Source organism: Photinus pyralis, unplaced genomic scaffold, assembly GCF_008802855.1.
Source record: "Photinus pyralis isolate 1611_PpyrPB1 unplaced genomic scaffold, Ppyr1.3 Ppyr1.4_LG5, whole genome shotgun sequence".
NCBI classification, from domain to species: domain Eukaryota; kingdom Metazoa; phylum Arthropoda; class Insecta; order Coleoptera; family Lampyridae; genus Photinus; species Photinus pyralis.
The window spans coordinates 2,710,343-2,722,715 of NW_022170596.1; the positions used below are offsets into that span (position 1 = coordinate 2,710,343).

The following is a 12,373-nucleotide window of genomic DNA, read 5'->3' on the forward strand; positions in this document are numbered from 1 at the left end:
TCTACCGTTCGATTCTGTTGGTTAGACAAATTAAATTAGTACTAAAATTTTCACGAGACTCCAGTTTCGAGCTTGTCGAGCAGATCGACTAAATCTATTCAGACTCTAAATGGCCGGATTGGTGCTACGGAAACAAAACAAAAAAAGACTCAGTCAGGAGCCCCATGTTCCTCGTAATTTTTGGGTTGCAAACAATTTTCTTTTTTAAAGGCACCTGATGCCTCACTTTTGCAGTACAAAAAAAAATTTTATTTTTTAAACAGAGGTTTCATTGTTTAGGTTTACACATATCTATATACAGGGTGATTCACGTAGCCTAGTTAGTTAGAAGTTTTTAAACTTACAGTTAACATAGAAACTTGAAATTTGGTTCACAGCCATAGTTGACTATTGTGAATTGAAATAAAATAATTTCAAGATGGCGCCGCTTCCGTAAATACTAAAGTCAGTAGATATAGAAAGTACCGCAATCATCTGCCATTCTTGGGCAAATTTGCTGGCAACTTAAAAAAATTGACAAATAAAATCTGAATAGCTGCAATTTTTTATAACCTAACTTCATAGTACTGTCATGTTTTATAAAAATACCAATGAATAAAGAATACCAGGAAGGAGCATTACTCAGGTTGTATACAAGAGAGTGGGATGAAAGTCGGCCATTTGCAAAAGCCACTTATGACTCATTTTTGTTGTGGCTTTTGAAGTGACATAAAATAATGGTTAGTTGTTGTGCTTGTGGTTGCTCCAAAATGGAAAAAAATAAAAGTTTGGGAATTACATTTCATGTGTAAGTATTGATACCAATATTATTTTTATATAGTACATGTAAATTTACAAATTTTTTATCGGAATGTACTTTGAGGTTAGTTAAACAAAAGTCATAGGCGGAGTTTACAACTGTATCCTTCTACAACGGTAAGGTAGGTACGCCACTGGAACAGGAAACTACTGCCCGCCATTTGCAAAAGCCATCGTGGTCTCACGTAAATTGTTGATGTTCTCCTTCCTGGTATTCTTTCTTCATTGAAAAATACATACAGATATCTCCAAACAGGTGGAACAATCCCTAACATTAAAGTTACTAGAATCTGGTAACTTCCGCCATTTTTGGGCAAAAATCATGCGTTCTCTCTCCAACACACGAGCCCAATGGATTGCGGTACTTTCTATATTTAGTGACTTTAGTAAATACCAGAAGTTGGTTGGTTTTTTTTAAATAGAAACATACCATTTTCTATTTTTTCTAAATGCGCCATTTTGCGTACCTAGTTTTTGGCATATGTCAATTTTTCTCTAAAAATTTGGAGATGCAAGGGTCCATTCAAAAATTCATCTCTTAAACTGTTCAAGATACGTGAGTGCTGTTGTTTATAACAAATCCTTAAAGTCTAAGGAACTTTTGGAATGACCGCTGAAAAAGTTTCCAGGGCTACCGCGATTTTTCAAAATTAGGAATCAAAAAATGTCAAAAACTTCATATTTTCTAATTGCTACTATTTCTGACGCCAGAAACGAATGTAGATTTGAACTTTAGGGCCACTTTTAATTACATTCTGTAGTTTTTGAGTTATTACCTTTTTTTAAAGAAAATGTTTCTATTTAAAAAACCAAAATGGCGCCAACTTCCAGTATTTACAGAAGCGGCGCCATCTAAAGTTATTTTATTTCAATTCGCAACAATCGCTTATGTGACCCAATTTTCAAGTTTCTATTTCATCTGCAAGTTTAAAAACTTCTAAAGAACGAGTTAATTAATATTTTAAAATCCATTGTTTTGAATCCAAGCTTATTTCGGAGTTTCGAGTCTGAGCTGAACATCCATAATTTCAAGCAGAGTCGAGTTTTCTGAGAAAGCTGCGCTAGGGTCAGCTCGATTCGATCTCTAATTTCAATTTGCTTTTACAAGAAGCATCTTCAAATTTCAGAAGAATTGGGTCGCAAATAAGAAATATAAGTTCGCGCATGCGCATCCTTCAAGTTTCAGAAATATCCGTCCGTAACTAAGGAAGTTGAGTCTGCGCATGCGCGATCATTTTTTAACACGTGCGCATTATTGCTGACCCGAGCAAGCTTTATGTTTTGCCCAATCAATGATCAACCCACCCCCCTTCTACCCATGGTATGTTTAGATTAAATCAAAGTGATCCACTAACCTGCATTGGTACGTGAACCTCTTCTTGCGATTTTTCGCCTCGAAAATATGCACCGGCTCGACTTCCTCGTAATTGTTCTCGGTCGACTCTTCGATCGCTTTCTGCCCGTTCTCGGGCGACACTCTCGAGATCAAAACCTCGTGCTGAGGATGAACGGTTCGGTAGTGGTGAACGATGAACTTGCCCTTGAACGGGCACAATCGACAGTCGCTCTTCTCCGCTGAGTCGACGTAATAACTGGTGTCGTGCTCGTTGGTCTTGGGTTTCTCCTCCTTGGCCGGCGGTTCCGGTACCTCCGCCGCCACCGTCTCCGGTTCCTCGACCGACGCCTTTTTCTTCACGATCCTTTTGTTGATCACGCCGACCGCCCAGTTGTGGCCTCGCCTCTTCTTCTTGATGCCCTTTTTCTCGACCGATTTTTCCGGAGCCGGTTCCTTCTCTTCGACGACCTCTTTTTTCTCGACTGGCTTTGGCGATTTCGGCAGCTGGATGTCGTCCTCGGATGGCTCGGTGTAGTTTGGCTTTATTTTAGATGTGCGCTTGAGCAGTGCGCGCGCCGAGACCGGTTTGGGAGGGACCGGTTCCGGTGTGCTGTCCAGGTCGAGGAGGCGACGTCTGGAGGCTCGTCTCGTGACCGGCGACTCGGGTTCCGAGTCGGAATCGGAGCTCGCCTTCGTCGAGACTAGCTTAGAGAGGTCGGTCTTCTCGATTAGCACCTTGGGATTGGAGGCGCGAGCTCTGCGTTTCGGGGAGTCTAAGACCGTGGCGTCGTCTTCTTTCGACTTGGACAGGTCGGGCGATTCCTTGTCGCTCGACGAGTCGGATTTTAAAATGCGGCACATTCGCTTACCGGTCGCCGTCAATACGCCATCGCATATGAACATTTCTTTAATGTCGTTGTGTAGGCGATCCAGCTCGGTACAGCGGACTTTGGGTGGATCGGGCGCGGGTATGTTGCGCTTCCGGTTCTTAATGCGTTCGCCGACGGTCTCGATAACGGTGTCCGATTGCTTAGTAATGGCGGCTTTGGCGAGCGCCGCTTTTTTCGCCGCCTTTAGCTTGTTGCGGCGAGATTTCCTCAGCCTCACCTTTTTGGCGATTTGCTTTTTTCTTCTATTGCGATAGCCCGTCTTCTTTCCCGTTTGCTTCGGCACCACCTCCGCCTGCTCGGTCACCGGCTCGGTAATCTCCGACAGTTTATCTTTGTCGTCAGTTTCCGCCTGCGATTTCTCCTCCTCTTCGTTCCCATCGGAGTTCATGATCGCCAGGATCTGCTTGTACTTGCTCTTGTCGCCCGTGTTGTCCGCCATTGAGCATAGGATGGCGTTTAGAATGGTCTTGCTATTGGGATTTTTTACAAAGTCGGAAAAAAAGTTCGTTAACATCGCCTGTTCAGCAACCGAGGCCTTTGCGGGTTCCGGTTCCTTTTCTTCGACCGGTTCCTTTGGAGCGACGGTTTCCGGTATCGCCTCACTTTGTTCCTCTTGTGTCACGTCGGTGGGCTCGTCGATGTCTCGGTCGTTGGGCACGCACTCGTCGACGTTATCTTCGTCGGCGGGTTTCGGACACTCCTCGGTCTTCGGCTCCTCGGTTTCCATTTTCTTTTTCGGTATGCGGAACTTCTGTACCCCGTACCCTTTGCCTGTGCGTTGACTGTCATTGCCGGTGGTATACAGGCTGTTCAGCGGAGAGGTGAAGGTTTCCTCGTTCTTGATCCGGTCTTGGTTGTACATCATGTCGTACCTCGATTGACCGTACGTGGGGTAATCGTCGACGGAGCGCCGCTTCGTTTGCGACGGCGGCGGCACGAACACCATCTTCTGCGTCGACTCCTTTTCCTCTCGCTGTCGTATGCGGGGATCTCTATTAAACGTCGAGGGACGAGCGGCGGTCCTCGGATCCAGGTTCCAGTTATCCGAATGTTGGCGCGGCTCTTGGCTCCACGCGTTTTCCGAAGGTTGCCGATCTTGGGTCCAAGTTGCGTCGGACTGTTGGTTCCACGTGTTATCCGAGTTGTTCCAATTGTCGGGTTGCTGCCGATCGCTGCTCCACACGTCGGTGAGTTGGCGATCGCGCGAGTACTGCTGTTGATAAGGGCGGTTTTGGTAGTTTGGCCGTTGGTTATGAGAGTAGTAGTCTAATTGCTGTTGATTCGACTCGTAGTGATTTGGACTCGGAAGCGGATCGTACGGATGAAACGGTTTAGGAGGAAATGAGCTGCTCGGTTGAGTGTACTGGCCGTGAGAGCTTACGTTATTGTGAACTATAAAGGTGTTCAGGTAAGTGTTACCCGCTCGTTTTGTGGTAACCGGAGGTATGAATTCCATGGTGGTTTGTGGCATCATTCCATAGGAAGGGCTCCACATTTCGTTAACCGGTTTAGGAGGATAATATGTATCCTTAATGGTGGTTAAATATTGCTCGTTGTCTTTTTTGGCTTCTTTAGCAACAGTACCGGCAAATTTCTCAATCTGATTGGTCGACCCAACAATATCTTTAATCGGTTTCGGGGGACAATATGTATCTCTAATGCTGGTCAAGTACTGATCATTATCCGACTTGATTTCCTTCATGGTGGCGGTTAACTTGTCGACCGGACTCGCGATTGGGTTTCTCGTTAGCGTATCCTTGTTCGAGAGCAGTACCTCTTTAACGTTGCACAGTAGAGTTTCGTCGATACTACGCAACAGGTTACTTTTCACCGTTGACAGTATCGCATCTTTGTTAACACTGGGCACGGCTTCCTTGATCGGGATTTCGGGAGGCCGCTCCACCACCTCGATGCTATTCTTCCTGGGGCGCGGATTGTACTTGTCGGCTAAGCGTTTGAACACCGGCTTCTCGGGTACCTCCACCTTCACCTTTTCGACGATTTTCTCTTTCACCGTGTCTTTCTTTTCGCTCTCCTTCTTAACAGTCTCCTTTTTACTGCTCTCTTCCTTCTTGTCCTTCGGCTTGTCTTTGTCCTTATCTCTATCCTTGTCGTGATGCTTCCGATCCTTCGACCGACGTCGCTCCTTGGACCGATCCCGCTTTTTGCTTTTGTGCTTGTGTTTATCCCGTTCTCTGTCTTTATCACTTCGCGACCGCTTCTCGTCCTTTTTGCTAGTGTCTTTCTTTTCCAAAATCTGGTCGTCAATGCTGGAGAGGAGACTGCCAAATTTACTGTCGGGATCCTTGAAGACCTTCTCGGTCCGCGGTTTTGACGAGCTCTGACTTTTGTTGTGCTCCTTTTGGCGATCCCTCGTCAATTTCATTCGCAAATCTGGTATATGACATTTGCCTTCCTCCTGGCTAAGCTTCTTCTTCAGGTCGTCACGGACGTGCTCCAAATCGGTCACAGTCACGCTGTCGGATTCGGTGAGTTGCATTAGGTCCTCGGCCGACAGAGGCGGTACGCTCATATCAACGCGAGTGCCGAGCCTTTCAAAGACGGGTTTTTTGTTTAGATTGGCCGTCAGACTCTCCGCGGCCCTCCTGTATATGTCGGGCTTATCGGTTTTGTAATGCTCAGAGTTGGAATGGGAGGAACGCTTCTCGAAGGTGTGGTCCCATGATTTGATCATGAAATCGTCCGGGTTCGGCTTTCTGAAAATAGGCACCGCTTTATTATTAGCATGTGACCATCTGCCGGAATGGACTTACCGTGGAACCTTTTCGGTTGGTATAACAACGGGGGGCGTGATAATCGAAACGTCCCTAGGCGGACTGGGACTGGCTGGCGTTGAGTACTCGTTCAGGCGCGCTCGGGCCGCTTGCAGGCGCGCAGTCTTCAACTCCTCATTTTCCGCGAGCGGATTGATTTCGCCCGGAGGAGTTTTGCACAGAAATTTCGTGTAAGGCATACCGCCCCGTTGATCGGTTTGTTCGATTTGTTTATATATCGTGGGATGCTACGCAAAAAAACAACATTTTAAAAAATGAGTGCAAGATCTCTAGGGGACCCGGCCACACACTTTATACAAGGTGTTGAATTTACGTTTGATATAAAATAAACTAAACATATATAGAAAACGAGCTCCTGGGTATGGCTATAGCATGGACAAAACCAAATTTTAAACCTGATCTTAGTTTTGCTTTTATTTAAGGTGTATATGTATGAAATTTCATTTAAATGCCTCCATAAATAAGAAAGATGGCACTGCGCATGCGCAAAACGAAATTTGGACACTGGCGTTAAATTTGGTTTTATTCCAAGTGATTATGTATCAAATTTCATTTACTTTTATAAATGAGCTCGTTAATAAAGGGAGAAACGTGTCAGGGGCAGTTCTTAACGCTTCCGAAGGACCATCTGTACAGGGTGGCCAACTAAGAATGTGAGTATCTGAGAATCTATCCATCGTAGAGGCTTGCGGTAAAAAATTTATTACTAAAACGGCCAAGAGCAAAACCTGGAAAATATTTTTAAGTTTCTGAAATGACCGCTAGGGGGCGTAACTGCAATCTGGAATCTAAAGTCACTAAATATAGAAAGTACCGCAATCCATTGGGCTCGTGTGTTAAGCCGGATTTATAATTCCGTAGCCGTAATAACGTAAGAACGGAACCGTAAAATCTTACGTTAACGAAAATAATACGATTTATAGTTCCGTAGTGGCAAGCGGCAGCTTGCACATTAGCGCGTAACGAATTCTGTCATTGTATGTCATTATTATTATTATTATTATGTCTTATTCTGTGATGTCATCTGTCAGTAAGAGTAACGTGCATTTCAAAATAATAATAACCAACAAAGTGTCAATAATTATTGTAAATAAACGAAACGAACGTCAGAATAAACTCAACTGTTTGAATTATCCGAGTACTACCGAAGACAAGCGCGTTAGCACGATTGACCGTAAGAAATAAGATTTGGGCATTTCCTACGTACCGTAACCGTTCTAACGCAACGTTAACGCCAACTATAAATGTTCACGCGCAAGAAGTATGGTTTAATTCCAAACGTTACGGTACAATGTTGCGGGTACGGAACTATAAATTCAGCTTAAAGCAACGGTTTACAAGACCATTGAATTTGACTTTGCAGAAAATCGAATGCTGTCAAATCAAAGCAATGATAACAGGGTTCTTATGCAAAATACTCGTTGTGCCACTGTGGACAACTTTGTTTGCTGGAATTTGTATTTGTATTTATTTAGCATAATATATGGTTATTGAATATAATGAAAAATTGGCAACAATTACATAAGCCAAGGCTCGTGCGTGATGGGTCATCAAGTATATACTTTAGTACACTAATACAAAAAACAAAACAAAACAAACATATATAATATATATAAATAATCTGTTAGTTCCTGGATTTAGGAGCGCATTGCGGCAGCAATTTTTTGGTAAAAGCATGCTTGATGAAGATGACTTGTGTTATCAATAAACATTATCATCAGAATCACATATCTTCACAATGAGGGATGACTCAGTAAGGGGTACACTTCGCTGGTATTATAATACGTAGTACAGTACCTTTTACACTGTGTTTTAGTATTATTAGTAATACCATACCATATTATATTGCGTAATACGAGTACAAAAATTAATGGTATTATGTTGCTATTTTTGTTATTAATTCCAATATTATTCGTATATACAATGGTAGTAGGTACTTCGATATAGTATGTGTTTTGTCGCCTAAAGCGCAAAAAGTCATTATGCAAACATAAATGACGAGAGCGTATTTTCCTCCTAATAAATTTAATGCTAGGACCAGGAAAAAATACTGGTAGGCATGAGATCCTTACCCCCATTCTCTTTCAATCAATGAATCTATTTTAAATAAACTTATAAAAACTATTTTATATTTTGTATTTGAAATAGATTTCTCAAGGTATTTTCTATTTTATATTTGAAACATTTTTGAGCCTATGTTAATCTATCGTTTCTATCGGTTTTAGTGTTGCCTATGGACTTGCCCATGTTGGATCAATATCCAATAATAATAGAACTACAATTCCTTAGTCGGCTCTTGTGAAACGCTTGTTTTCCTATGCAGAAATAATGATTATGCGACCAAAAAGAAGATGTTTAACAGACGCACAACTTAAAAAACTGCTTTTACTTAAAACAAATAATTAAATCATGAGAAACGATTGTTTAATATTCTCTTGCTTTATGAATGTTACAATAATAACGCTCAATGAACAGGTAGATATTTAGTTCAAATACCTATTTTCTATTTGGTATTTTAAATAGAAATACCAAACCTGTTTAGTATCTTGTATTTAAAATAAATTAGCATTTCTTATTCTGTATTTTCTATTTTAAATAGATTTTGAAAAGTACATATGTTACCCAGCTCTGATTATATTTCATTTAACTGCTTTCATAAATAAGAAAGTTGCCATTCTGCATGCGCAAAACCAAATTTTAAATCTGGTGTTAGATTTGGTTGAATTCCAAGTGTCTATGTAGTAAATTTCATTTAAATGCTTCAGTAAATAAGGAAGTTGGCATTGCGTATGCGCAAAACCAACTGTTGCAACTGTGCTCAATTTACATTATACTTTTTTCGTCCTGAAACTTTGACTAGAACTTGTACTAGACGAACTTGTTGAAATTTTGACAATGTAAATCAGAAAATTCCATCCAAGTTTCTAATCTAGACACTAGATTTGAAACTCGGTCCAGACCCATTTTCCATCCAACTTTCATACTTGTGACTTGCGCACTAGTACCAAACTAGAACAAATTACGTGCTGCCAACAACTTTATTTTTATACTCTTGAACATAACCTCAAATATGTCTCTTGAATTAGGTACATGTACATAGCAAAAAAGAGTTTCTTTTGCATGTTATTCATGTTTGTTTTCAAGCCATTTAAATTAACCTCAAAATGTACAATATTGAGATTTGTTTTCCGAAATTGGCCGCACTGCCATTGAAACAAAAAAAGTCAATGCACCAAAAAGCGGTAAATTTAAATTTCTAGTATAGTGTCGGATCTAGTACAAGTTCTAGTCAAAGTTTCTAGACGAAAAAAGTGTAATATAAATTGAGCTTTTTAGATTTGTCTTTATTCAGTCATTTCAGAGGACATATAAATCGATCGATTATATCAATTAGCGCGCGCATGTGCAAAAATAAATTATGTATTTGTGGACTAATGGGGGTTTACAGTATAGTTGAATTCCGCAGTTCTAATTTAATAAGCGTGTACCTGAAACCATAAAACATTTTTGTAGACAGTAAAAGTTTATTTAAAAATAGAGGCTGATTAACAAAAAAATAATGAACATGTGCGGTTTTAAAGGTTTATTCAAAACGATATGATTGTGGCGGGCTCTGTGACGTAATAAGCCCGACCAATCAGCTCCTAGAACCATTCAGATGACATAACGACTTGGCAATATTGCAGGAGAGTGGCATTTATAACTTGCGTCACCTGTTACAGGCACTTGTCACTTTCGTGCTAGATGCAGTTAAACATCCCTCTCAAAACGTCAAATGTGACAAACGTCAGACCCTCGCGTAAGGTCACTTCTACGTGATTGGTTGTAGGTTTGTGACGTATTTAGTCTGAAGCGTTTCAAATTCGGACTAAAAATACAGCTTTTCAATAATTTATTTTGGGTTTATTTTACTCGCAAATAAAAATTGAGGACACACGGGTCTTTTTATTTTTAATGTACTTTGTGGATCAGAAATAAAAAATGAAGGCGGGATGACCCCATTCTCGTGAAATTTTAACGGTATGTACATCTTATAAAAGCAAATTGAACATCCATGTGAAAAATTGCTACTTTGTTCAATAAACGGCGAAAGCGATGCATGAAAATTAAATACAATAAAAGGGAAGTGCTGGGTCTCAACAAATGCTACCGTGCGGAAAAGTAAATCATTTTTTGATTTTATAATTCTAAGGCAACATCGACTTCCTGAAAAAAAAAACGTTATACTTTTTCCCCATTTTTCCAGTTCCAGTGATAAGTGTATTCGCCTTGAATGAAAGAATTTAATTTCGCACTGCTAGTATTACGCCGTTATCCGTATTTACCGTAACAATATTCCCCTTCTTGCAATGAAACTTTATTCACTTTATCACGCATCTTTAATCTTTGTGGGTTAAATTTTCCATTATTGTTCGTATTTAACGTAATAGTTTTTAAGCTGTAGATTTTACTTTGTGTATGAGGGTACTAAATTTTTATTAGCGCGTTTAAAATGTTACCCGTTTCACACCTTACAGTGATTCACAGGTGACCGACTTAATTTCGCTCAGCGCTACACACTATCTGTCTGACGACTCAATATTAAATAACTAAATGCGTCACGGTTCTCTCAAACACTACCACTACTTTACTTTTTGATTGACCCTCATTTTGTCTTTTCCACCAATTAAAACCAACCTTTGCGTAACTTGACAGCAATAAATTGATTCAACGTGAAGTAATTGCCGCTGACGTTGCAAAACCCATCCTGCGCAGCAAGCTCGCTGCAAAGTAAACAAAATATTTCCTGTAATCTGAAGCGAACACGCCATCTATCACGACTCACTGGCGCCGCCAGCTTTCGCACGCATTTACAAAATTGGGACCGTATTTCAGAGCCACTCGCTCACGTATATCAAACAAATTAAGTAACCGGGTGAGTTTATACAGCTGTACATACACCTACAGTTTGTATAATGGATCTTTGATTGGCAACAATAACCGATCGTTATGAAATGAAATCAATGCAGACACGCATCAAGTTACCATAAATTCTGGATTGTGCACTAGAGACTGAAACACAGGGGCGGATGGGCAACTAAAATCATACCGGGAAACTGACTGATGGCAGGCCAAAATTATAAGCAGCGATCAGCAAATTATGTTTTTTTTGACGAATGGTGTGTTTATTAAAAAATATGTATGATAATGAAAAAAATCATAAAATTAAGTTTCTTACAGAACATAAACATTATTATAATAAAACAGTAGGTAAGGTAACCCAAAACATTAGTATTCTTACAGATTATTGGAGAATATAAATATTATAATTTATAATATAAAAATCATTAATACAATAATGCACCCTTCATTAGTTTGGTAGTTTGACCTAAACGATTGATTACGTCTTCATTGTCGATATCGTTTAAAATTTCATTCTCGATGTTCATCACAGAGTTGGACTGGGTCACTGGGTCAACTGGGTCACTAAATTAAACTGGGTCACTGGGTCACGTCATACTCTTTTCAGTTAGACCCAGTGACCCAGTTTGACCCAGCGACCCAATTTCACCCGGGGACCCAATTCGACCCAGTCACCTAGTTTGATCGAATAACGCAGTTAACTCAGTGCCCTCGGTTCAAGTGTACAGATTATGCAATAAATGAAATGCTGGTTTGTTGAAAATAATACTCGATTGCTTGACAACTGCCATATTTCTGTGATGTTTGCTTTAATACTGCCGTAAAAAACTTTCCATGTCCCGAATTGTATTAGAATAATGTTATTTCTTTGCTTCAGGGCTTTCCAGTTTGCTTACAGGTGTTCATTCACATTTAATTTTTTTCTACTAGTTAGCTTAATCCAAATAAATCTTTTCTCTAAATACTTTCATTGACTACTTGACTACAAACTATAAACAAATGCATTTGATTTTTTTTAGGTATTAGTTCTCTTGAATGAAATTGGGCTACGTGCTTGTTGCCGAATATTATTGAGGAAGTTTTTTTTTAATTAAAAGTTACTTGAAATTGTTTTGGATGATACCTAACAATAATTTAATTACTGGGCCACCGGGTCAAGACGGGTCACTGAGTAAAGCTGGGTCAAGATGGGTCACTGGGTCAAGCTGGGTCACTGGGTCAACTGGGTCACCGGGTCAGTAAACTAACTGGGTCACCGGGTCACTGGGTCACTCTATGCTTGACCCAGTCCAACTCTGTGAACGCATGAATGACTCAAGTCTATTATCAGACAAAGTGTTCCTTAACCTATTCTTTATTAATTTTAGCGTCGAAAAAGAACGCTCACAAGCTACCTGCGAAATGGGTAATGAAAGTATATATTGATAAGCCAGTGCCAGTGTAGAATAGGCTCCCTTAAACAAGTTATATTTTAAAATTGCACAATAGCAGCATATAACGCAGTTCTGGCATTTTTTGGTTTCAGTGCATGTTTTTGACTTTGATCCATCTTCCTCGGCCTCGGCATATCTTGTTTCTAAACCATCGTCATCGTGCAGTGCCCAACTTGAACTAGCCAAACAAGTGTTTCCGTGAAATAGAGCAGTGAGCAG

General features: G+C 40.5%; 1 protein-coding gene across 1 annotated transcript; it reads right to left on the reverse strand.

Annotated features, from left to right (window-relative positions):
• Positions 1–2,125: 2,125 nt before the first annotated feature.
• On the reverse strand, positions 2,126–6,078 carry LOC116172685. The gene is made up of 2 exons (XM_031489932.1): positions 5,799–6,078; positions 2,126–5,741 (listed from the first exon to the last, which is right to left on the reverse strand). The coding sequence occupies exons 1-2, from the start codon at positions 5,996–5,998 to the stop codon at positions 2,126–2,128; spliced, it is 3,816 nt and encodes a 1,271-aa protein (XP_031345792.1). The 5' UTR covers positions 5,999–6,078.
• Between the last annotated feature and the right edge of the window lie 6,295 nt (positions 6,079–12,373).

Coding starts and splice junctions, on each gene's coding strand:
- LOC116172685 (XM_031489932.1), bottom strand. CDS start 5,998: ATGCCTTACACGAAATTTCTGTGCAAAACTCCTCCGGGCGAAATCAAT. Junction 5,742..5,798: donor CCAACCGAAAAGGTTCCACG/GTAAGTCCATTC, acceptor GCCTATTTTCAG/AAAGCCGAACCCGGACGATT.